The sequence below is a fragment of the Bubalus kerabau genome, chromosome 4, assembly GCF_029407905.1.
Source record: "Bubalus kerabau isolate K-KA32 ecotype Philippines breed swamp buffalo chromosome 4, PCC_UOA_SB_1v2, whole genome shotgun sequence".
Lineage (NCBI taxonomy): Eukaryota > Metazoa > Chordata > Mammalia > Artiodactyla > Bovidae > Bubalus > Bubalus kerabau.
The window spans coordinates 26,075,135-26,103,052 of record NC_073627.1 but is presented as its reverse complement, the minus strand read 5'-3'; the positions used below and the strand labels follow the sequence as shown (position 1 = coordinate 26,103,052).

General features: G+C 35.5%; 1 protein-coding gene across 1 annotated transcript in view; it reads left to right on the top strand.

Moving 5' to 3' along the window:
• Positions 1-27,918, top strand: part of SKAP1 (src kinase associated phosphoprotein 1) — a 308,245-nt gene that overhangs the window by 96,295 nt on the left and 184,032 nt on the right. The window contains exon 4 of the mRNA XM_055576087.1: positions 996-1,112. Coding sequence (XP_055432062.1) covers positions 996-1,112 — 117 coding nt within the window. The remainder of the gene's footprint in view (positions 1-995; positions 1,113-27,918) is intronic.

Genomic DNA, 27,918 nt, shown 5'->3' with positions numbered 1-27,918 from the left:
TCAAAAACTCCCAAAAGAGATTAGCATTATTTTAATTGCCTTATTCAGAATTGTATATACATTACCTTTCATCAAAGCAATTTTGCAGAACAAATATTACCTTCTTAGGGTTTTTAGACTTCCTAAGAGGTGGTTGCATAGGCTATAAACGAGAATTATAAAGAGAACTTCCTTAAAATTGCAAAACAAGTAGTGATTTAAATTGAAATAGTCCAGATTCTCTCCAAATTTTACTTCTCTTATTTTTTAACAAAGGAAAGAATCTTGACCTTGCTGCTGCTGCTGCTAAGTCACTTCAGTCGTGTCCAACTCTGTGCGACCCCATAGACGGCAGCCCACCAGGCTCCGCACCCCGCTCTGTCCCTGGGATTCTCCAGGCAAGAGTACTGGAGTGGGTTGCCATTGCCTTCTCCGCTTGACCTTGCTACACTGTATTATGTATAGAAGTTTAACTCTTTGTGTAATTTATTCTATTTCATTTGGAAATAGAGGCATTCAGGGTAAAGGCTGTAATTAATGGGATATTTTTATAACTATGTTTTCATTTTAAGTGTGATGGGGAAATTTCTTTCTGGTGGCAAAAGGTCTCCTCACTTTAACAGTTTCTAAATTCTAGTTAGTTGAATGGAAGATTTCCCATCCAAGTAGGTTGGTTCTATAAATTATTTATATGTTTCTCTTATGTTAATAGATATATATATATGTATATATTTGGTAAATAAAAAAATCTGGGCTTCCCTGGTAGCTCAGATGGAAAAGAATCTACCTGCAATGCAGGAGACCCAGGTTCAGTCCCTGGGTTGGGAAAATCCCCTGGAGAAGGGAATGGCAATCCACTCCAGTATTCTTGCCTGGAGAATTCCATGGACAGACCATGGAGTCACAAAGAGTCAGACACGACTGAGTGACTAACACTGGCCTCTAGAAGGAATCTACAAAGACATTTATTAAGATGTCAGAAGTATGACCTTTTTTCTTTCTTTTTTGTCCCTCAGGGGGAGACCAACCTGAAAATTACCTTGGACAGGACAGCTCCGATGATAATCACAGTGGAACTCTTGGCCCTTCTTTTACATCAGATGCACCTTTTTTGTCAGATTATCAGGATGAGGGTGAGTGTCATCTTTCTGTCTTTAGGATGACCATACTTTTATACTTTTTGTCCTGGGGTCTTTGCCTCTCAATCTAGCAGTCTTCAGAAGGTTCTCTGTATTGGTAATCACTCGTTTGCAAAGAACAACTATTTGTTTCATTGTGGTGCTATCCTCCTAGATAATTCAATAGTTCTCAAGTTAATGTACTTAGGGAAACACTAATTCCATATTGGAGCAGGAAGACATCATTATCGATCTTTCTATAAGAACTGTAGCTGAAAAGCTAAGAGACCTTTTTAAGATTGCAGGGCCCAGTTTAACCTTCTTTCATATTTTTTAGCTTCAGTGAAGTTCATGAGAATTAAGAGCATTGTTTAATGATTATTGAATTATTGATATATTGAGGATTATTTGAGACTCTTGAGCTTATCATATTATAATAGGATATCATTTTTACCCATACTCACATCTCTCTGACCATATTGATGTTGTCTAAGGGGAAGGGAAAATCACAAGAACCATAATGCAGATCTTCCTGGAACATCCATTTTATTTGAAGATTTGGGAATGGGAAGAGTTAAATAATTCAACCCTTATAAACATTATATTAGAAACACATTGGTATGTAATATAGTGGCATGCAAAATATATATGAATTTTTAAGATACACGAATATAAAAAATTTGGCATGGTGGCTGCCAGTTTCTGGCTCAGGCTCAGATATCCCAGGGGTGGGAGTTCACTGTGCCTCTTCTGGCATTTGGCCACTTGAACAGAAGGTTTGATCATCATTGATGCACATGGTTATCTTATCAAAGTCTCTCTTGTGCCTTTGCAGTGTGTGTGTGCTGGGGGGATGTCGAAATGCTACTAAACTGAATATTAAATTGGAAGCTTATCATTCACTTAGGGATTGGGAGTAAAGTTGGTAAATTATTCTTTATTTTTCTTTATTAGTCTGTGATCTTGGTATTTATTTTTCTTCCAAATTTCCCTCTGACTTTGGCATTTTCCAAGTGTTCATAATCCCTGCATTCCCTTCTCCTTTTAATTTGTCATTAATTCTTATTTCATTTAGCCGTTTTGGTGATTTTGTATTTTCTTATTTTCGTTGAATTGATAACCACCAAACAGAACTATAGATTCAGTCACACAGAAGCAGTTTATTTTGTTTGAGCTTTGTATCCTAGCTCAATTAGTAATACCTAAGTTTTTATACTAAAAACATCATTTGGGTTGAAAGCTTAATAATTACATTGGTAGCTGATTAATAATTATACAAAATTAACAGTGCAAAACAAAAAATTTGTTTTGTTTCTTTTTGATCAATCTAATGCTTGACAGAATTAGAACAATAGTACCTCATTAATCCATAGGTCACTTACTTAGTATTTCCAGCTTTCCCAAACACAACTGAGAACAGTAAGTAAGCCAGAAAGACCTCTAAGTGGAAATAGTATATTTAAAATGTTTTCATTAAAAATAGTTGAAGTTAAAGAAAGTGATTAACAGTGAGAGATAAACCTATTACCTGGAAAATCCCAAAGCACATTAAAGTTGAAAGAATTCCCAAAGTGTCACTGTTAATAGTAGAGGTAAGAATAGACTTGTTTATTTGACTGTAGGATGATAAGATATGTTTCTGCAAAGTATTGAATCTAGCAAAGTGCCTAGTGCCTGATGGATAATGGGCACAATAAATGTTTGTTTCCTTCCCCTGAAAAATAAAGATATGTACATTTCTTGTGAAATTAAAGAGATGCTTATAAAATTTTAAGTAAACTTTATATCCTATTTTACTAGATTACACCATTATAGAGAACAGTAACATTTGATATGCTATTTATTCGTTATTTTAACAAATACTTATTTAGAGATTATAAGGTAATGCTGTGCTAAGCTATTAGGCAGTAAAAAGTCAAACACAGTCCTTGCCCTCATGAAGCTGACTATCTCATTGGGAAAACACACTATTAATACATTGACAAATGGACAGATATAAATACTGATGAGATAGCTACAGTGATCCATGAGGAACAAAAGATTAAAAAAATTTTTATTTATAGTAACATTATTTTAAACACTTGGAATTTTTATCTTTATTAGAAAAATGAAAGATCAGTCCTAAAATTTTTCAGCTTGGTTGCCTTCCAGCTCTAGCCAGATCAGTATCCTAAACGTACAGTTATGCAAGGACGCAGTCTGACCCATTTGGCCATAACTTCAGTGATGAGAAGCAATAGCCATGGTGCGTGTCGTGTTTGGGTCATGCTTTTGCGAAAACTACAAAGAGATCTAGAAGAATATAGAAACCTGACCAGGTGCACAGCATAAAATGAAAACCAAGGTTACATGCTAAACCATGCATAAAAATGAGAGCATGTTGCTACCTAATCACAATTCCTTCCCCTCTTCCTTTGTAAATTGCCCTCAGTCTGAGAATGTCAGGCTATAGCCTATGGAGAGTTACCTACAAACAAGAGCATAACCCCATAATCAGGAATGAAAACTTGCTAACAAGTAATAAAATTTAGATTTATAGACTTAGGAAGACATAGTTTCTACTCTACTGAAGGAAAATTTTTTTAGTATGAAGCATTCAATACAGCAACTACAAAAGCCAGCCAACTATGAAGCTCAAAATTTGATTGCTCTCATTGTCCAAAATATACAATGGATATATAATTACAAAGAACCCCTGTGTATATACGGGACTTCCCAGGTGGCTCAGGGGTAAAGACTCTGCCTGCCAAGGCAGGAGATGCTGGTTCAGTCCCTGCATGGGGAAGATCTTTTGCAGAAGGAAATGGCAACCCACTCCAGTATTCTTGCCTTGGAAATCTCATTGACAGAGGAGCCTGGCAGGCTGCAGTCCATGGGGTTGCAAGAACCAGAAATGACTTAGCGACTAAACAACACATATATAAATTTTTTAAAGATGGGTTAGGGAAAGTGTTCTATAAAAGGTTATAGTGACTCCTTCTGGAAGAAAAATTTTAAAAATAAAATGATTTTAAGTGAAGAAACCAGAAATCTGTAATAATGTATTAATATTATGTATCATGTATTATTACCTTCTAATTAAGGAAAAGGTAATAAACGGTATTGGTCAGATATATCTGGGAAGAAATGAGGAAGAATGTTTTTCGAACTTATTTTTACATCTGGATGTTAAAGGTTATAAAGCATTCTTGTTCTCCAGCAAAATGAAAAGTAGAATTGGAAAAGTAAAAACCTGTAACCACCATTGGAGAAGAGTAAAAATGATTAAGTCAAGAGCCTTTATAGGCCAATTTATATGCTGCTGCTACTGCTACTGCTAAGTCGCTTCAGTCGTGTCCGACTCTTTGCAACCCCATAGACGGCAGCCCACCAGGCCCACCGTCCCTGGGATTCTCCAGGCAAGAGCACTGGAGTAGGTTGCCATTTCCTTCTCCAATGCATGAAAGTGAAAAGTGAAAGTGAAGTCGCTCAGTCGTGTCCGACTCTTAGCGACCTCATGGACTGCAGCCTACCAGGCTCCTCCGTCCATGGGATTTTCCAGGCAAGAGTGCTGGAGTGGGGTGCCACATGCTACTTGACTTAAAAGAATTGTAGACTTGTTAATGTACCAGTAGTGGCCATTTTCAACTCCATGCCTTTTCTGAAAGATATATTAAAAACCAGAATATTTTTAAAATAAAATCTTTTTTTATGGCCTTATTTTTAACACTTCTTAAAAACATTTTTTAATGTTTTGTAATGATAACTGGAGGATTTGTTGTTGTTCAGTCAGTCAGTCGTGTTCAATGCTTTGCGACACCATGGACTGCAACACGCCAGGCTTCCCTGTCCTTCACTATCTCCCCGAGTTTGTTCAAACTCATGTCCGTTGAGTTGGTGTTGCCATCCAGCCATCTCATCCTCTCTTGCCCCCTTCTCCTCCTGCCCTCCATCTTTCCCAGCATCAGGTGACTCTTCGCATCAGGTGGCCAAAGTATTGGAGCCTTAGCTTCAGCATCAGTCCTTCCAATGAATATTCAGGGTTGATTTCCTTTAGAATTGACTAGTTTGATCTCCTTGCTGTCCAAGGGACTCTCAAGAGTCTTCACCAGTACCATAATTTGAAAACATCAATTCTTCAGTGCGCAGCCTGCTTTATGGTCCACCTCACTTTCCACACATGACTACTGGAAAAACCATAGCAAGTCTGCTCATAGCACCCCTGATAGATTTTATATTCAGTGAGGATAAAAAAATGTTTGTTCACAAGCCAGTTTGAGACCTCATTGCTGTGAGTTGTGTGTAAGGCCTGATTTTACTATATAAATTATATTGTTTCACATAATAAATAAACTGCACTTCTTATAGTACTTATGGGATGTGTGAATTAATGGTGCAGTGATTAGTGGTAAGTGACCCCTCTGATCAGGTAAACCTTAGGCTGAATACTGCTGACAGCTTTGGAGGAAAATGTGTGTGTTTTATGGCTGCTTCACGTGGAATGTTAGAAAGCTATTGCAAGTCAGTCATTGGTACCCTAGTAGGTTGAAAGAGTTAATGGCCTAAAAACAGCAAGCCATTTGCTTCCTTCTCACTGATGGGGTCAAGCACATTACATTCTTGGTGTGTATTTTTCTTAAATTACATAAACTATATGAACATATTTAGGGTTGTTAGTACCTTCTTATTCTATTATATGATAATAATAGAAGTGACTCAAATAGTCCCTCTTCATATATGATTATATAAATAAACATACATACATTCAAACAAGCATTTATCTCATTTTATTTTTATTCTTCAGTTATTTGCTTTTATCTTTATTGCTTGCAGGTATATTTTTCTTTAGTAAGGCATGTGACTCCTGTCAAACCTAACAGAAGTTATGTCTGTGTATTTAGAGTGTACACTGTGGAAGAGCACAAAACTGGTTTTTATGTCTGTGTTTTGAGAGTCAAAGAATAAATTCCTACTGTAAAACACATACTTTCATGAGCATGGTAGATTTCTGAACAAGTCTCTGTTGGCTTCAGGTGAGTCCATCAGATTTCAGATCATTGGGAGAAATTAAGGACTCAGTGTTGAGTTAACTGTGATAAGGGTAAGTAAGCTGTCACTCAGGATTGCAGTGGCCTCCTTCATGAAGATAAATGTCTTATTAGATCTAAGACATCATGTCGTTTATATAGTCTGGTATAAATCACAGATGAAGATGACAAACTGGGCTTCAAAGTTGACAGTAATTTATATAACTTAGACAAATGATTACCAAGGATTATACATGTTTTGTGTAGAATAAAAAAAACAATAACAATTATCTGTCTATGAACTACTCATTTTTCATTCTTCAGCCAAGCATGTTTGGGCTGTTGGTGCGTATTTAAACTCTAACCTTCTGTCCAGTGCTTTAGTAAAGCACTCTCGCATGTGTTGATTGTTGGATAGCTTCCATAATGCCTCTTTCACTAGGAAAAACTCCTTGCAAACATAACCCACATTTTAACATTAAAACCATGGCAGTTTAGACATGGAAGAGACTTGGTAATCACCCAATCTAATCTCTGTTTTACCAAAATGGAAACTACATTTTAAAAAGGTCAAGTGCCTGGTCCTATGGTCAGCAAGACAGAATCAGTAAGAAAACCAAGACCTGGGCACAGCCTCCCCTGACCCATACTGTGTACTTTCCTCACCTGCCTGATCTCAGCATGCTTTTCAGTGCGGACCCAGATAGCTTTGCCTGACCATGGGCATTAAGCTATTTTTCAGAAGTTTTAGTCAAGTTCTTCAGACATGTGTGTCTCTCTGGCCTATGTATGTTATCTTCCCAGAATGATTTGGAGGCAGTATTTTATAAAGAATTTCAAAGGGCTCCATAAATTCAGACAATTACAGTTGTGAATAGCATACAATTAGTTTCTGAATTGACTTGACAGAGAACTAATTCATTATCTTTTTTGGCCTTTTTGTCCATGTTATAGATTTTAATAGACTGCCAATGAAGAGTTAGTTATTGAATTCCTATATTGAATGCCCTTATTCAGTTATGAATTTAGATGATGCGTGGAGGATACAAAAAGTAATAAGGTGCGATTCCTTTGGTTAGTAAGTAAATTATCTAGTTGAAGAGAGAAGACTGAACACCCCCACAATAAGGTATATGGTACATAATCAAGTGCTGATTTTGAAGGACTGAGTTTTCAGGGAAAAAAACAAAAAACAAAAAAAACAGTTGGTTGGACTTACAGTAGTTTGAACGAAAGTCAGGATAAGATTTGGCCTTTGCTGTAGCCAACGTGATTTGAGAAATTTTTTCCACACTGGCAATATGAGCAAAAGCCCATTCTTTGAAAGGTCGACATTTATTGAGCTTCTACTATAATTAGTAGTGAAGTAACAGTGGCCATTTTAAAATGTAAATAGTTGATTTTTAAGTGAGTGATTTGGCTGATGAGATTAAGCTTTTTTATATTGCCTCAAATACTTTTTGTTTCTCTCCAAATTCTAAACGAGTCAATGAGTGTAGTGGTAATATGAAAGTCCTAGTATGTGATTATTGAAGTTGGTAGTGTGGTCATTACAGGGGTGGCAAAATGATATACAGTGCTTTGGTTGCTAATGTAATATAGTTATCTGATATGTGTATATATAAAACTGAGTCAAAGGCAGACCATCCTTCTTCAAGCTGCAAAGCCATTGACCATTTTTATCTCAAAGTTTAATATTCACTTAAATGTGAAAGAATTTTGTTTAAGCATAAAACTTTCAGGCCAAGTATGTAGATACATATACTTAATTTATATAGGCATAAATTTTATTTATACTTAATATATATTATGTTTTATATATTTTTGTTGTATATATATATGTAAGTGTATATTTAGAGTGATTTCTTCATGCTTTGGTGATCTTTGTTCTTCTAGCCATAAATTCTTTTGCTTTGTCATAGAACTCTGGCTTTTCAAGTAAAAAGTAAATGTTAGTAATGCTGTTTAAAACGATGCTGAAACATGTTAATCTAGAAAATTATTGTCTACTATGGGAAGATTGTTGAATTCATAAACTATAATTACACTTATGCTCTACACTGCCTTTCTGACTTTGAGTGACAGGCTTTTTTATGTTAGGCCCTAAGTAGCTTAAACCCAGATACATTAGTCTAGAGGGAAATATTATACAAAGTGGTTTCTCTGGCTTGTAAAACTGGGATTTATAGGGGAGTTGTTCCTTCATGGAAAATTTTCACTTATAGAAACCTTTAGCCAATTATTTGTGGGCCCATTTCTATGAGCTGTTAGGGTATAGCTTGTATGGTATAGTTTATTTTAATGGAATTCTCTAAGAGATAAGCATAATTTTAATGGTTAATTTTGTAATTATGTTATTTCATAATAATACTCCAGATTTTGTTTTAATCAAAAAAACATAGAGTTAACTGGGATCATGAGCACTCCTTTCTACAAATGACCGTTATCATCATTGAAAGACATTTATGAATATCCAAGTACGTAGTTGGGCCTAGAGATTGTCACAGCTTAGGGGAAAAAAATCACTTGAGTTATCTAATCTAGCTCTCCTAATGAATTCACATCATTCTTACTAATATCTCATTTAATTAATTATCAAATATAGCCATTATGCTCTGTATCCTTCCTTTGCAGGACATATTTCCCGCCCAACTATTATTACTAATTTATTCTTCATGTCTAACCTAAACTTTTCCTTCCTTAGTTTCAGGCCATTGCTCTCTTCTATACCATCTTCCGAGACTGGATAATTCCCCTAATTCATTTATATTGTTACCTTTAGAAGATATTTAAAGACTGTGAACATTCATCCCTAGAGTCTTCACTTTTCCAAACTACATAAATTTCAGTTCTCTTAATCCTTACTTCACTCTTCTCCTGCCATACTCTCCACTTCTTGGGCGTTTTATCACATTCCTTGATATTTTCCATTCCGAAGGGTTCACCTAACCAAAAGAGCTGACTAAAGCGTAAAATCTCATATAAACCTCTTAAAGACGCCTAAGTGTTTATTTGATGTTGGTGTTAGTGATCATCTGGTGGGCACACTAGTGTAGTGCTTGCTTTGGCATATGTTGGGATATATGTGTATTTTAATGCCTTAATGTATTATGGCCTGTTGTAATTGAATGTCTATAAAGTAGCAGTTAAAAGGGTTTTATAGACCTTAGAAGAGATTAGAATTCTCTAGCCCCCTCTTGTGGTAAAAGAAAATATTACTTCTGAACTTTTCTGGATTGTTTTGTTTTAAGTGATGTCCAAGGCTATAAGATACATAAGTTCTCAATATGTGAATATAGGGAGTGAATCCAAGAATTTAAAAATTATAGACTACTACATATAAAAACTACACACACACACACACATATATATATACATATATATTGTATATGTGTATGTATATATATATGTTCGAGCACAAACACACACTCAGATCTGAGAAGTTCCTATTCTTTTATTAATGCCCTAAAACCTAAAAGATATTAATTTCTTAACAACTGTCATTTCAGTATATGCTTATTACACAAGTCAGGAGGAGGACAAATAAAACCATAATCTTGAGGGTTTATATTCCTAAATAAATGAAGGAGGCTTGAATATGAATTTTAAACCAAATTTGCAGGTACTTTTTTCTTTTTCATTAAAAATGGATATTGTTAGCATTTCTAACATACTTAAACAGATATCCTATATCTCCTATAACAAATTAATTTATTAGTTTTATAATATATTATTGTAGCATTCCTTCTGTGAATTTCAGATATATTTACATAAATGTCTAGTAAGTAGCAAACAGATGAAGGGAAGATTGAACTGGCATGCAGATGAATTCAAGTGTATTGCCTATGGAAAAAACTTCTACATGTAGCACAAAATTGTTTTTCTAGGAGGCCATTAAAAGTAACATTTCTGTTCTTCCTTGGAATAGTTGGTCTAGAGATAAGAACCAATGATATGCCTTACATGGCAATCCAGGAGGTGAAAAGATTAAAGTTAGACACTGCTCCTCAGTAGTTTTTTTTAAGCTACTTGAAAAACTTGAATAATGGTTGAGGTAGATTGCCTTTATGAGAGATCAAGTCACATTCTAATGAAAAAAAATGGGGTCCTGTTTAGCAATTCTAAGAACTCTAGAAATAAATTAGAGACCTGATTTTTAATATTAAATATTTTTAATTTTAAAAGAGAGGATTTAATATTATATTCACTGAGGAAGTACAAGAGAAGAGTGACGTAAACATAGCAGAACAAGATGAGAAAGAGTTTTACACAGGTGAAATAAGTAAGAATAGCATAATGATTTAAATATTAAATAGAGAACTGGTAGTTTTGACTGATTCTCTTTTTTCTCCCCCATTTGAAGAGATGATAATTGTTTTTTTCAAACAGGGAAATTAATTCACTTTATGTGCTTCTCCCTTAAGATGTACGAATATAATTTTAATCTCAGCTATTTATTAATTTTTAGTATGACACTCCTCTGAATATCTAAAGACAAAATTTAACAAACCTAAAGATGAAATCTCTTAATAACAAAGCATTTATGGATCTTCATAGTAAAAGTCTAGTTTTTACACTTTTAGAAAAACAATAATTTGACAACATTTTTGAGATTTATCTGTAGTCAGGTTGAGGGATCTTATATACCCCTATTTCCTAATCTGTGGTCAGGTTTCTCAGGCTGGATCTGATTTTTTCATGTTAAGGCCATACTTTTCATGAGACACACTAAATTGTGGAGTTTCTTTAAAACTTTGGAACATTCTTATAATTATGAGTAGAGATGCAGATAATGGCCTTTAGTTATACCTGTGTCTGTTTCAATTAGTTTGGTCACCAAAAAAATTACAACTGCTCTTAGGTACATGTTCTTTGAACTATTGATTTTAAATTAAGCATATATACTTTCACAGAGCCCTTTTAAGTGTAGCTTTCTTACTTCTGGAAAAAGATTCATTTTAGAAAAACTGTTTATTAACTCAAATTCATTAATCAGTTTAAGATTTTGTATTCTTTCTTTTAGCATTAAAATTAGGGAAATTAAAACAGCCAATTTGTTGGATGGTTACAGTTAATACATTGTAATATAGAAACTGTTTGCAAATATTTGGCTTTGTAGCTATAAGGAGGTGTCAGAAGGTTTGTTGCAGTTTTGTGATCATTGTCAAAGTATAGGATAGAAGAGATTTTCCTAGAAAACCTCATCTGAGTTCTTATTAAATGTCATTATAAATAATTTTTATTTTCCTTGTCATATCTTTAAAGCTGAAAATAGGCAGGTTACTTACTTCTTTCTTGCTTTTTCACTCCATATTACAAATGCTTTCAGTTGTAAAGCAAGAATTTTTTCTGAATTTTTCTAAGGAACACCAGGTCAATTCAAGGAGCTTGTTGTGTGAAATCCTTTGCATGTTGTTTCTTCAAGAATAACAAATTTATTTAAATTTGATAATGTTGTTTTTAAGTGTTTCTCTCTTAATTTAGAATTCTTTAAAATACCCTTTTAATTTAGGATAAGACATAAAAAGGAGCCAGAGAAACTTCTTACTGTCTTTTTCACTTTTTTAAATCCTGGTTTCCAAAAAAACAACTTTTCACTGCTTCTATAGTTGTTCCACAGATAAATTATCAAATAATAATATAGTTTAATTCTAAATATGTATTAACTTTTAAAAAGATATGTTTCATTTCATGTTAAGAGACAATATATATAACTTGTCTTACCAGTGGAAAGACATTTTTCAGCTATATAAAAAGGAGCCAGAGAAACTTCTTACTATCTTTTTCACTTTTTTAAATCCTGGTTTCCAAAAAAACAACTTTTCACTGCTTTTATAGTTGTTCCACAGATAAATTATCAAATCATAATATAGTTTAATTCTAAATATGTATTAACTTTTAAAAAGATATGTTTCATTTCATGTTAAGAGACAATATATATAACTTGTCTTACCAGTGGAAAGACATTTTTCAGCTATATAAAAGTTTCAGCTTTATCTAAACGAGAGAGAAAGGTACATGTATGAATAAGGACTTTGCATACTGGGTGCAAAGAAATTTAGCACAAATGTTGGAAAAATTGATATTAATTTCAGTTTAGTTAAGAAGGCTAGGTTACTACACTAAATATGTCTAGCAAAAATAAATGCAGACTTAACTTGCGAAGGTACATAAATTTATAAACTTTTAGGATGTTTACATTTTGTTTCTGGTGGTGGCCTTCCTTAGCGTTTTTGTTGTTTCTTATACTCTTTTTAAGAAGTTAGTTAAGGAGAAATTTCTGGAATTGCACAGGTTAATTCTAACAGTTGAGTTAGTATTTACAGCACATTTTACAGTTCACGTATGATTGTTACTAGTGTTGCTGTTACGACTGTTACAGTATGAATCACTGTTCAGAGTGTTGCAGGGATCCTGGTCTAGCACTACAGAAATCAGAACTAGGAAAAACTTTCATGACTTTGTTTATTTCTCCTATATGGAATAGGTAAAAACTGAGTTCTGATTTAGTTATAATTTTCTTTAAACTCTTACCCAAGCTATCACTGACAAATTCTAACATATTCTGTTTTTCAGTCTAAAAGATATAAGACCATATTAAATATGATTTTCAATATATGGCAAAAGTGTAAAAATAAGAAAAGATTTCTATAAAAATTTTTGCACACTCTGCTAAATGAATTATTGAAATTCCAATAAAGAATATTTTAAAACTCTAAAAAGCAGTGTGGGTTTTATTTTTCCTCAGTCCTTCCAGCTCTTATAAATGTGCCCTTGAAAGGTATGTCTATAGGGTTAGAAAAGAATGTATTCTATAATATTTACCCGATCAGGAAGATTCTTAAAACATGGCATCTCAATGTGAGATATTGACTAAAGGGGATGGCAGGTTTACTGGCCTGGCAGATACAGCAAGTTTGCAGTAAATCCATGTGGTAAAAAACCTCTAAGAGGTTTTTGATTAAGAAACTTTTACTATCCTTTTAAAATGAAATATGCTGGTCATTTTTTAAATGATAAAAGTGGATATTTTATGTTGTTATCTGAGTCAGATTCTGAAATATATTTTAATGAGTTTGTTGTATGAAAGTTCCTGGATTTCTAAGATGCTAACTTAAATTATATGTCTATAATCCAGCAGATCCAGACATGTGAAAAGAAATAATAAAAATAAACTTATTCAGCAAAAATAAAAATAAAAGTTTGCATCGAAAACCAGAAAATCTGCATTCAAAGAAGAGTTAACATTGTTATTCTTTTATAAAAGTTATAAATTAATTTAAAGATGTAATAATATCATGAACTCTGCCTAATGGTGAAATTAAAGAAAAATATTTTGAAATAACAAATGTAATTTAAAATACTTGTAGTTTTAAGAGCAAACTAAAATTGTGAGTGTTTTTTTTTAATGCTTTACAGGTTACATTTCTACTTAGAGTCAATGAGAGCAATTATTAATTTAAAACATAACATGACAAGACTCTGTTAAGTAGTAAACAACTTTATTGAGAAGATGAATTTAGAAATAATATTTTATATAGAAGTTCACAATTGAAGTTTAAATTTATTGAGAATTAAAATTTGAAGATGGTGCATGCTCCTTCAGAAAGCCACATGCTCAATGAATATATTATTTCCCCCTTCAGATGTTTTATTAACAAGTTCTTCTTGAACTTTGTATAAAATCTGTTGTTTAACCCAACACTAATTGTTTAAGACTTTAGACTTTTTAAAGTCTTATATGATTCAGTACTGTAAAACTTTTTGATTTAATGAAGTAAGAGCAGAGGTTAAAAAGAGGTCTATATCTCAAATTGATTTCTGGTTTCTGTTGAAGAAGAGCTATGTGTCTATATACACTTCCAAATTAAACTTAATTAAAAAAAAATCCTCAGCATCACAGTAAAAAACCTGCTGCTTAACTCACTGAGACCCTCTGTTCTACCCCACAATTTCAGGAGAGGCAACTAAAATAATCAGCATCATTCTTCACCTAGATAATGCTTTCTCTGCAGCTAATAGTTCCTTGTTCATCAAGGAAACAAATGTGCACAGAGGTGACATGCTCTTCACCCACCACTCTTTGTTCTAGGTTCCCTCAGACTGTTTGTATCAGCCCCAGCACTGACAAATATCACCCCAAACTTTAACACTATGTTAAACTGAGTTATGAGGTTTTAAGGTTACACTCCCCTGGCTGAAGGTTGATTGTCTCTAAGAGATAAAGGAATTATGCTCAATGATAACAGAATCCATGCCATGGGATGATCTTGGTTATTGAACTCATAGCTCTCTTTATTTGGTTACTTGGTCACTCTTTTTTTTTTTTTTTCCTGGGGAGTGACTAGATACTAAACTGATTCACCACTTTCCACCTACTCCTCCAAGGATATTTTAGAAAGACCCACAAGCATTCTAGCAGATGAAGGAACAAGACGTAGCAAGCCGGTAGACCAACTGCTTGAAATGTGCTCTCACTTAGAGAGTACCAACTACTGGAAACAAGAGTGACTCAATTCTTGTTTGCACTTCTCATGGCAGCATGAATTTGTAAGAGGATCTAAGGATACAAAATGCTTCCTTCTCCTTCCTTCTGCCCTCCAATTTTTCATATATGCACTAAATCTCTGTTTTTAAAAATAGTGTGATTTTTTTTAAGTTTTTCTCTGGAGGCAGAAATTTCAGACTTGCTGTCTGGGCAAAATTTTAAGCTGCAGCCTTCATTGGTGGCAGTGATGGTGACGGTTCTTCATGCCAGTCTTTGCAATTCCAGTCCAGCATGCCACTGCGTAAGTGTCTTCATGCTATGACAATGGTAAATTAAAGCCTGCCTGATGATTGTGAATACTCATTTTTTCCTTATATAAATTTAAGAGAACTATTATGAGCGGAATTAATAATACCATAGAGAAAAACTTTAGTTTAGCTGCATTGTAAGAATACTAGAGAAAGCCCTATTGAGGGAAAACTCTTTAAACAATGCAAAACGTCATCCTACAAAAGATTTACTAGCCTGACCTTCATTACCAACAGCAACAATCACTTAGTATGCAACTATGTTGAGTACATGGCACTCTATAAGGTGAATTATTAGTACCTGCTTTCTACAATAAATTTCTTGAATGCCTACCATATGCGAGACATAGTATTGTACATACATTATCTCTAATCATCATTACTACTGTGCAGTGTAGATATTATTGTTCCCATATTACAGATGAAGAAACTGACCACCAGAGATTAATTTGCTCAAGGTCCTAAGATAATAAAGTGGCAGAGGAGGGTTTGAATAAGTCTATATAAATTCAAAGTCCATAACTTTTCGAATATACCACATAGCCTTGCAGAAAAGGAAGTAACATTTGCTGTTGCTTCTCCAGATTCTTGTATACACTGCTAAAAGGAAAATTAGAGATTCTGGAATTACTCGGGAAAGCAGTATTGTATTAATGGCTACCATTCACTGAGCACTTACCCTCTGACAGGCATTGTGCAGAGCACTTACACAGTTTCATATAGTCACTTTAAAGTCCAATATTCAAAAGCTAAAAAGCATCTAATTTCAAAGCTTATATTTCTTCCACATTGTCTTCCAAGACTGTATAGAAGAGGGAGAGGAAATGGGCTGCAGCACAGTGCTATCCAATAAACTTTCTGCAATAATGGAAGTGTCCTGTAATATTTACACTGTGCAATAGTATAGCCACTACCATATGTAACTACCAAGTACTTGAAAATGTGACTAGTAAGACTGAGGCTAAATTAGGGATTTCCCTGGCAGTTCAGTGGTTAGGACTTTGCACTTTCACTGCTGAGGGTGTGGGTTCAATCCCTGGTTGTAGAACTAAGATCCTGCAAGCTATGCAGCGTGGCCAAAAATATATATATTTTTGGTTAATCTAAGTGGTTTCATGTTGGAGAAGGAAATGGCAACCCACTCCAGTATTCTTGCCTGGAGAATCCCAGAAACAGAGGAGCCTAGTGGGCTGCCATCTATGGGGTCACACAGAGTCAGAGACGACTGAAGCAACACAGCAGCAGCAGCAGCAGCAAGTGGTTTCATGTAGTAGGGGTGGGACGAATTGGAGATTGGTCCACTATATGTAAAAGAGATAACTAATGAGAACCTACTATTTAGCACTGGGAACTCTATTTAGTGATCTGTGATGACCTAAATGGGAAGGAAATCTAAAAAAAGAGTGGATTTATGTGTACGTATAACTGATTCACTTTACTGTACAGCAGAAGCTAACACAACATTGTAAAGCAACTTGTACTCCAGTAAAAAGCTAATTTTAAAAAATTAAAAAAAAATAAATGGCTTTGTGTAGCTAGTGGATTCCATATAGGAGAATGAAACTCAGAATGGCTTCTTCTTAACCACATGGTCAAGACAACCTGGAAATAGTATTTCAGAAACTTCTTGAAAGATGGATTGGACATAAGTTGGGTGGGCAAGAGAAAAAAGAAAAAAAGGCTCAGACATTGGCTGTGGCTGAGGAGAAGGTCAGAGGTGTGAGGTAGGTGAATAGGCAGAAGGACCCTCAAGTAAATTTATGTGAGAAGCCCAGAGAAAACAGGATGTGGAGTGGAAGAAGGGAAGTGACCTGGCAAAGTGCTTTGAAGAAGAGCATTAGAATCCATAGTTAATGGATTTGCACAGATTGAAAGGTAAATAAAAATCAGCATTTTTTTCAGTATTCACCTGCTATAAATCATTACTCGACATTTTGATGAGTGGCTTTGGAGTGAGTTGTTTAAATGGTACTGTGATGTTTGTGTATGCTAGAAGCTTACAAGCTCTCATCCTACAGAACTCAGAGCTCCTGAGTCATAGGGCTATAAGTTTCTGGGCGGGGCTGGGAGGCCGTCATTTATTCCTTCACAAGTATTCATTAAGTCAATAAATCATCTCCTTGTTTTGTGTCAATGCCATATCTAATCTTTCTTAAGAAATTAATTCTCCAAGACATTTAAAACTTTTTATTATAAAACTATTTAAGCCCCTGGTAATGAGTAATGATGACACTAACTTGTATGATTTTATAGCACTTTACAGTTTAAAAATCTTGTTTGAATGTGTTGCTCCATTTAACCCTCATAGCAGTCTCATGAGGTGAGTGGTATCTTTGTCTTATAAGTGAGAAAGCTTGAGCTTGAGGTTTGTCTGAGATCATGCATCCCACATGCTCAGACCAGAAGATGGGCGATTGCAGGGTCTGAGTTCTCTGAGCACACTCTTTCCATGCTTATTCTTAGCCTCTGCTCCTTCTGCAGTAATAAGTACAGACATCCCAGTGAGCTGCAATACTTTCATATGTGGTTTCAAATTAAGAAATAGACATAAAAAAGGCAAACATGAGTCATCGAGTCTTTGGGTCCAACTACCAACTTGCAGGGGGAAAAGGACAGAACCTGTTGAACTTCCCTGTGAGTATGCAATTAGCAAAGTGCTGACAGTAGGAAATTCTAACAATTAAAAAGCCTAGATTTTTCAACAGATAAATTATAAGGAAAAGTAAGCGATGAAGGGCAACATGTAGATTAAAAGAGATTTACAAGGCAAAATTTTCTACATGGGCCAGATTTTTTAAAAATCAACTTGCAGATGCATTAGAACCCCAGTCTAAGAACTGTGATTTATTTTCTGGTCTACCACTTAGTCTCTTGAATTTATGCTTTTCTGTACTTATATTGAAAGAGCATTCCATTACATTTTTAGCTGTCACTTTGGAAAATGCATAGTTAAATTTTAAAAAAGAAGAAAAAGAATTATGCAGTTGCTCTTTTCTGTATTGACCCTAATGGTCCGTTCCAAATGGCTATAAACCCTTTACCCATTCAGTTTTCTTATCACTCACATTATGGTCATCACTTAAAATGGTTCTTTGGAAAGAAAGTCTTTTGGATTAAAGAGCTTTATTATAAGTTCCTAGTGTTCTGTAAATTTTGATAGTGCTCAATCTAGGAAAACAGTGAGGAGAAACTATTGGACATATTGTTAATTTCCTACTCTGAGTTCTAATCTACAATCAATAGAAGAATGAAAACAAACATTAAAAAAATTTTCAAACATAAAAGGAATGCTTATACTGTAACCTGTAATGTCCAAGTGTTTAAATTTGGTGTAGATAAACCATTTAAAACAAAATTAGTTCTTCACTCACAGGGATGCTGAGTTTGCAGAAAAACAATTCCAATGAGAGACGACCTTAAAATTCTGTTGCCAATAATTCTAAAGCTCCAGGAGATTGAAGAGCCTGAGTCGTTTGACCTGTAGATTTTCCCACAAGCTATGATAATTCCTTGTGTTTTTATCTTCTCTGTTGCCCTGGGTTTGAAATAAATGAACTTATCAAAGTTTCAAGAATATGGGACAGGAAGATTTTGGCAGGCATCCTAATTAGTCTGACCCATACTAATGTAAACAAATGCATTCCTCTCCATTATAAGGACAGTTCTAGGAAGGAAGAGCAAGATGTACATACAAAGATGTTCCTGTTTCACGTTTTTTATAATAAAGGTGGAATTCTTGATGCTTTACAGACTTGATAAGATTGCAGAGTGTTATGTTATAACGTTAGTATAATGTAATTATATTTAAATTTCCCCATATTTTACTTGTTTTTCCTTCTACAAAGATTACTAATGAGTTCAGTTCAGTTCAGTTCAGTTGCTCAGTCATGTCCGACTCTTCGCAACCCCATGAATCGCAGCACGCCAGGCCTCCCTGTCCATCACCAACTCCCGGAGTTCACGCAGACTCAAGTCCATCGAGTCAGTGATGCCATCCAGCCATCTCATCCTCTGTCGTCCCCTTCTCCTCCTGCCCCCAATCCCTCCCAGCATCAGAGTCTTTTCCAATGAGTCAACTCTTCGCATGAGGTGGCCAAAGTACTGGAGTTTCAGCTTCAGCATCATTCCTTCCAAAGAAATCCCAGGGCTGATCTCCTTCAGAATGGACTGGTTGGATCTCCTTGCAGTCCAAGGGACTCTCAAGAGTCTTCTCCAGCACCACAGTTCAAAAGCATCAATTCTTCGGTGCTCAGCCTTCTTCACAGTCCAACTCTCGCATCCATACATGACCACTGGAAAAACCATAGCCTTGACTAGATGGACCTTTGTTGGCAAAGTAATGTCTCTGCTTTTCAATATGCTATCTAGGTTGGTCATAACTTTTCTTCCAAGGAGTAAGCGTCTTTTAATTTCATGGCTGCAATCACCATCTGCAGTGATTTTGGAGCCCCAAAAAAAAAGTCTGACACTGTTTCCACTGTTTCCCCGTCTATTTCCCATGAGTACCTCCCACTAGATTACACATCAAAAATCTTGAACATGTCCTATTTTTATAACACCTATAGATTATTATATAGCACGTTATATCAAGCATTGATATCTGAAAACAAGCTTGAAGCATTTTCTGTAGGAAAACATGGGAAGTTCTGGCAGTAATTTGTACATTCATCCAACAAGTCGTCGTTGTTGCTTTGTGTGTGTCAGACACAGCTAGGTACTAGGACTGTGGCAGTGAATTAGACATGACCTTTTCCTCCAAGAAGCATGCAGTCTAATTGAAAAGACAATATCTGAATAAATAATCTGACTACTTATAAACACTAAAAATGAATATAAGTGGTGTTGTGAGAGCACAGTGTGGGGAGCAGTAACTAGACCTGGAAAGGAAACTGGTATTCAGAGAAGGTCTCTCAAGGAGGTGCTATTTGAATTATGTCTTAAAAGATAAATTGGAATTTATCAGGCTGAAAATGGTTGGGCAGCAATAAATGAAAATACTCAGTGTTGGACAAAAGTGTAAGAAGTGGCCACACACTGCAAGTGGGTATATTGCTTAGTACAGTCTTTCCAGAGGTAAGCTTGGAGAAAAGGTAACAAAAACTGTGATTGCAAATGTCCTTTGATTTAGCATGTACTTTAAGAAAATAAACATACATAAAAGTGTTCAAGGGTGTTCATTGCAGACTTGTTTATAAAAGCACAAAATTGAGAACCAGGTTAAACATCTAAGCTACTACCACACAATGGATTATATGCAGCCATTAAAAGTGATGTTTATAAAAGAACAATGGCTATCAGAAGATATTTATACTTTAAGGGGAAATATAAGGCTTTAAGACAGTACATATAATAAGCTCTTACTTTCTGAAATATATGTATTTCATATGTACATTGAAAAAAGACTATATTGTTCATCACCAAAATATTTTTGACCTGATTTTATTTCTAAATTTTATGTAGTGAACATTTATTATTTTTTTTGTCTTTATTTTTTTTTAATTTTATTTTTAAACTTTACATAATTGTATTAGTTTTGCCAAATATCAAAATGAATCTGCCACAGGTATACATGTGTTCCCCATTTAGAATTAAAAATAGACAGTTATTTTTCAAAAATCTTGAAAATGTGCATGCAGAGTTCTAGGCCCAGAAGTTTCACTTTTGAGAAGTTTATTCTAAGGAAATAAGTCAGTACAGCTCCTAGAACATCAAGTAATTGGAAACAACCTAAATGTCTAATTACATGGAATTGGTTTAATAAATTACAGTACACCATATGATGGGCTGCAGTTCAACCATTAAAAATCATGCTGTCAGTAGAGGAGTCTTTATTGTCACAGGAAAATATTCATGATATATGAAAGGTAAAAAGCAGGGTACAAAACAGTACAGAAAGAGCATACACCAAAATGTTAATTGTGGCTTTCTCTGGGTTATGATATTATGGGGTTTTTCTCCTTTGTATGATTCCATATTTCTAAATTTGCTGGTTTGAGCATGTTACTTTTTATTTTTATTTATTTTTATATATTTTTTTAAATTTTATTTTATTTTTAAACTTTACATAATTGTATTAGTTTTGCCAAATATCAGAATGAATCCGCCACAGGTATACATGTGTTCCCCATCCTGAACCCTCCTCCCTCCTCCCTCCCCATACCTTCCCTCTGGGTCGTCCCAGTGCACCAGCCCCAAGCATCCAGTATCGTGCATCGAACCTGGACTGGCAACTCGTTTCATACATGATATTTTACATGTTTCAATGCCATTCTCCCAAATCTTCCCACCCTCTCCCTCTCCCACAGAGTCCATAAGACTGTTCTATACATCAGTGTCTCTTTTGCTGTCTCGTACACAGGGTTACTGTTACCATCTTTCTAAATTCCATATATATGCGTTAGTATACTGTATTGGTGTTTTTCTTTCTGGCTTACTTCACTCTGTATAATAGGCTCCAGTTTCATCCACCTCATTAGAACTGATTCAAATGTATTCTTTTTAATGGCTGAGTAATACTCCATTGTGTGTATGTACCACTGCTTTCTTATCCATTCATCTGCTGATGGACATCTAGGTTGCTTCCATGTCCTGGCTATTATAAACAGTGCTGCGATGAACATTGGGGTACACGTGTCTCTTTCCCATCTGGTTTCCTCAGTGTGTATGCCCAGCAGTGGGATTGCTGGATCATAAGGCAGTTCTATTTCCAGTTTTTTAAGGAATCTCCACACTGTTCTCCATAGTGGCTGTACTAGTTTGCATTCCCACCAACAGTGTAAGAGGGTTCCCTTTTCTCCACACCCTCTCCAGCATTTATTACTTGTAGACTTTTGGATCGCAGCCATTCTGACTGGTGTGAAATGGTACCTCATAGTGGTTTTGATTTGCATTTCTCTGATAATGAGTGATGTTGAGCATCTTTTCATGTGTTTGTTAGCCATCTGTATGTCTTCTTTGGAGAAATGTCTATTTAGTTCTTTGGCCCATTTTTTGATTGGGTCATTTATTTTTCTGGAGTTGAGCTGTAGGAGTTGCTTGTATATTCTTGAGATTAGTTGTTTGTCAGTTGCTTCATTTGCTATTCTCTTCTCCCATTCTGAAGGCTGTCTTTTCACCTTGCTAATAGTTTCCTTTGATGTACAGAAGCTTTTAAGGTTAATTAGGTCCCATTTGTTTATTTTTGCTTTTATTTCCAATATTCAGGGAGGTGGGTCATAGAGGATCCTGCTGTGTGTATGTCAGAGAGTGTTTTGCCTATGTTCTCTTCTAGAAGTTTTATAGTTTCTGGTCTTACATTTAGATCTTTAATCCATTTTGAGTTTATTTTTGTGTATGGTGTTAGAAAGTGTTCTAGTTTCATTCTTTTACAAGTGGTTGACCAGATTTCCCAGCACCACTTGTTAAAGAGATTGTCTTTAATCCATTGTATATTCTTGCCTCCTTTGTCAAAGATAAGGTGTCCATATGTGCGTGGATTTATCTCTGGGCTTTCTATTTTGTTCCATTGATCTATATTTCTGTCTTTGTGCCAGTACCATACTGTCTTGATAACTGTGGCTTTGTAGTAGAGCCTGAAGTCAGGTAGGTTGATTCCTCCAGTACTTTTTAAAATTAAAGGTCACTGATTGGGTTTTTGTTTTTTTTTTTAACAAGTACGCTATTATTTGTGACATTAAACAAGTGTTGACTAACCGCTGAGAACACACAAGAGTCCACAGCGACATAAGTATATATAAGGAGCAAACATCAGGCACAGCATGTGTTTGTAAAGGGCAGGATTTCCTGTAAAAAACACCAGCCAGACCCGGGAAGGTTATTCCTGCTGTCCCTGGGGCAGTGTTAGAGGAACAGATGCCCAGCACCCATGGTCCTATTTGGAATCTGCCCTCACTCAGCAGCATCCCTCTCTCATCCCTCCTTCTGGTCCAGGCCTTCATATATGTTCTCTGTCTTTATTATAACCTCTTTTGCAGGTTGTGATAATACCTAATCCAACTTTGTATTGTTCTTCCTCCTCTAGCCTCTAGAATCTGGCGTGGTACTTTTCACATAGGAATGCTCAATAATTGCTTGTTAAACAAATGTTAAAATAAATTAATTTAAAAAGAAAGGTCACAATGCTTTCTATCATAACACTTCCATTTTGTGCCCTATTTGGCAGAGTAATCCATTAGACTAATGTCTTTAAGGATCACTTTCTAATGATCTAAGTGAGAAACTTTTCTTTGGTTTTAATTGTTGAATATCCACAGTCCACTAGGTGTAATATGAATTCTGTGAGCAAAATGTCTTATACTTTCCCAGTACTAAAGAAAAACATTAGCTAGTACTTTCCACTGGAGTTCATCTGCCACTTCTCTGCCCAGTGATTGATGCAGTCTTGTGAGGCTTTTCTCTTGTTGGTCTACATGCACTTGATGTCCTGTTCTCTAGCTTTGTTTTACTGTTGTCATTTTCATGCTATATTTTCAGTAGCAATGTCACTATCTTCCTTGTAAGTTGTGACAGGCTCTACTTATTGTATATCGGCATCCATTTCACTTTATTTCTCACTTGCAGAACCTTGATTTTGTCCACAGCAGCCATGTGCCCAGCTGAAAACACTTGCCTTCATAGACAGACCTGCAGTTAGGTAGCCATAATACAGAGTTCTTGCCAGGAAGGTGTAAGGTGAAGTCACTGGAAGAAATGTCTCTTCTCAAAAAAGCTGAGGAAGCGCCTTGCTTCTCTTGCTTTTGCCTTTCCTCTTGTCCCTTTATCTTCTTCCTGCCTGGGATACAGAGCTGTTGCCTGGGAGTATAGCAGCCATTTGCACAGAGATGTTGTGACTTGCTCTGGCCATCGCCAGTAAGTAGCAAGACTGGAAGAACAGAAATGTCTAGGCTACTCTTTCTGTTGAGTGTAATTATTAGTGAACTTCTCTTTATTACAGATTTTGTGCTAATTTTCCCCCCACCATGCAATTAACTGCATTTCAAAAGAAAGAGGTCTAGATAAATATGCCTACAAATATGCACAACTCAGCAAAGATTTCAGTGCTTTTCTGTGCAAACTCTATGCCAAGACATAAAGCGGGGGAAATAAGACTATCCCTGCCTTGAAGCAGCTTACAAATAGATTTATTTGAAAATGTACTGAAGGTGAGTGAAGTCGCTCAGTCGTGTCCGACTCTTTGCGACCCCATGGACTGTAGCCTACCAGATTCCTCCATCCATGGGATTTTCCAGGCAAGAATACTGGAGTGGTTTGCCATTTCCTTCTCCAGGAGACCTTCCCAACCCAGGGATCGAACCCAGGTCTCCCGCATTGTATGCAGACGCTTTACCCTCTGAGCCACCAGGGAAGTCCAGGGAAGTACTGAAGGTAGACTATAGTAATTCTATAATGTAGTAAGAGAACAAAGGAGTGTAAGACCACCTTGAGTGGAAAATTCTCCAGAAACTTCAAGGAGCCTTGAAGTACAGTCAACAGTTAAGAATGAAGGAAATGTAATACCAGAAAATAAAGTATGAGCAAAGGTATGAAAGGAGACTTTCTTGGGTTGAGTTGGGTAGCTGGGCTGGCACAGAGGCTGCACAGGTAGGAGCAAGCAGAGACAAGGATGTAAAAATAGTTTGGGTATGAATTGTGAAGACTGCATTTAAACTTTATTTTGTAAGTGGCTATGAAAAAAGTTTTATGAATTTACATGGTCAGATTTATGTTTTGGGAGGAAGGGGGCATTTCAGACAAGGTTAAGAGGCTCTTGCCATGGTGTTGGTAAAGTGTTGAAGACCTTTCCATGTTACTGACATGTGATAAAAGAGAGGGATGGACTGGAAAGAGCATTTTACCTCTAAAAATGATGAAAGAGGAGGATGAACTGGACTGCAGAGATCATTGTTGAATATTCTTCCTTGAAAATCTTTTAAAATGAGGTGACTAAGTAACCTGTATGCAGGTCAAGAAGCAGCAGTTAGAACTGAACATGGAACAACATACTAGTTCAAAATTGGGAAAGGAGTACATCAAGGCTGTATATTGTCACCCTCCATATTTAACTTATATGCAGAGCACATAATGTGAAATGCCAGGCTACATAAAGCTCAAGCTAGAATCAAAATTGCTGGGAGAAATATTAATAACCTCAGATATGCAGATAACATCACTCTATAGTGGCAGAAAGTGAAGAGGAACTAAAGAGCCACTTGATGAAGGTCAAAGAGGAGAGTGAAAAAACTGGCTTAAAAATCAATATTCAGAAAACTAAGATCATGGCATCTGGTCCCATCACTTCATGGCAAATACATGGGGGAAAAAATGGAAACAGTGACAAACTTTATTTTCTTGGGCTCCAAAATCACTGTGGATGGTGACTGCAGCCATAAAATTAAAAGATGCTTACTCCTTGGAAGAAAAGCTATGACATCATGATGGCATCACCAATTCAATGGACAGGAGTGAGAAAACTCCAGGAGATTGTGAAGGACAGGGAAGCCTGATATGCTGCAGTCCATGGGGTCGCAAAGAGCCGGACACTACTGAGCGACTGAACAACTAACCATCTATCTTGAATGAGTTACATATTTATGTCTAAGAAGATAGGAATTGGCCCTAATGATTTCTTGAGGAATCATTTTCTGCTTTTGGGTAAATGGAAACCATGTACAAATATGTAGCTCCTACAATCAGGTTGGTTTATTTATTATCTAAATCTCTTGCTTTTTTCTCTCCATCCTGTTATAGACTGCTAACTATATTGCTGACTAATCTGACATCCTCAGAAAAAAAAAAAAAGGAGATATTCTAAGAACTCACATGCCAAGATTCTTATTATCTCTATGCCTGCCATTGGTTGGGATGGCCTAAGCCTGAATACACTGATTTCCAAAAGAAATAGACAACATTAGATGTTTAATGAGTTCAGTAATCACTGTCCTCTACTCCTCCTTGCCCAGCATGATAACAGTTGAATAAGTTTTTAAATATCCATGAATTTTATGTTTTATTGCTGTCCCCCCAACTTTATTGGGGAATAATTGACAAATATAATTGTATGTATTTAAAGTGTACATATATGCTTTGTGAAATGATTACCAAGATTAAGGTAATTAACACATCCATCACCTCACACACTTAAATCTCAGTCTCTCTTTTTTTCCCTTTTTCCCTTTTTTCGTTGTTGTGAGAATGCCTAAGATTTATTCTCAGCAACTTTCAAGTATACAATACTGCATTTTATTTTTGCTCTTTTAACTGCAATTATTGCTGATAAGAAGAAATGCTTTTTTGATAAGAAAGTATGCATTATACTTTCTTTCTGTGTTTCCTTTGCCTTAAGAAGATTTTGAAGATAAGCTAACTTTCTTTTTTATACTACAATAACTATTACTATTTTTAGAAGTTACAAAGTTCATCTCCAATCATTCATTTTTATTTAACATTTATAAGTTTGCTGGGCACTGAGAGTTTCTACCATGTTATGGGTTTTTATAGCAGCCTTATTTCTAGAATAGTAAGGAAAATTTTTGCTTTTGAAGGACATACTTGTCTAGAAATATCAGTTTAATTTTAAGCTAATATTGATTAATTTAGCTCCTAGAATCGATTTAGAGTTTTTAAGGTATGCAGAGATCTCATTTAATTCATACTTAGGCCAAGTTTTTCCTGATGACATGTTCTTGAATTATGATTTGGTTATTTGTGGTTCATGAGAGACTATTTTCTGGCATCATTGATAGGAAATTGATGAGGATATCCTGGCAGACCAGTGGTTAGGACTCTGCACTCTCATGACAGCGGGTCTAAGTTCTATCCCTGGTTGGGGAACTAAGATCCCACAAGCCTGACAATACAGCTAAAAATAAATAAGAACTCCAGGGGATAGGAAACTTATTCTTCTTTCCTTTTGACTTGATTTTTGTTCGTGGCTTATCTTGTATACCTTTGGATCTCTTATGAAATAGCCTAATAATTATGCTTCTCAGTATTTTTGCTTGTTAATTACTAGACAATCTTGGGTTATTTGTCCATTTATTAGATGGTTTTCATATAAGGGATATTTTAGACACTTAGCCATAAGCTTTCTTATCAAAGCTTCAGATTTTTATTAAAACAGAAGAACCATCTCCAAAGCAATATTCAGAACGTTAATGTACCCGTTTTGATCAAGTTGTATAGCACCACTATCTGCTGTGGTTTCATATGTCCCAGATATACTGATGGAGGAAATGATTGGTGTCTCCAAGCTTGTCATTAGTTTCCCAGTTGCACCTATTCTTTCATATTAGCTTAAATTTTGTTCTAGCTCTAATTCTTAAATTGTCTCCTCCAGGACTATAGAAAGGATATGGCAGGCAAATATCTTCCCCAAAGGAGATTCTCTGGAGCTGAGAGAACTTTTGGGATTTATAACTGAAGTGATTCTGCAGTGGACATGTGAACCTGCAGAATACCAGAAACAACTGAGATAGAGCTCTGGTTTCATACTTCTGATTGCCTGCTTGCCTTTTGCCATTCCAGTGTACTTGTTTCATCTTTCTTTCACTCCGTCAGAGAGTCATCAAAACAAAGCCCAAGACCTCATTTGTTCTAGAGAATTTCTGTCAAAAGGTTATTGTTACCACTCTGCATATTTATGATTTCCTTCAAATGTTAAAGATTTGTGTTTCTTTTTTGTCTCCACTTCAAGATGATCACTTATATTAAATTGGGAAGACTCAAGTCTTTGAAAACATTGAAGCCAATAATAGAAAATCTTATGAAAGAAAAGATTCTTAAATCATCAGTTGCTAGTACAAACACAACTATTTATATTATACCTACATGATTCCACACCTCTGAGAGCCTAATAGTTGATAGTGGAGTCAGCAAATTGTGAAAGTAGTTTAGTGTATCGGAAAAACCAAATGAATGACAGTAGCAGCCTTGATGTAATTTTAAATGAGACCTCTTAAGTGGGCCACCCAGCATGAAATCAAAGTCAGTCAGTTTTGGGGAGAAGATAATTGCCATCTGAGGTCAAAAATAAATGATGTTCT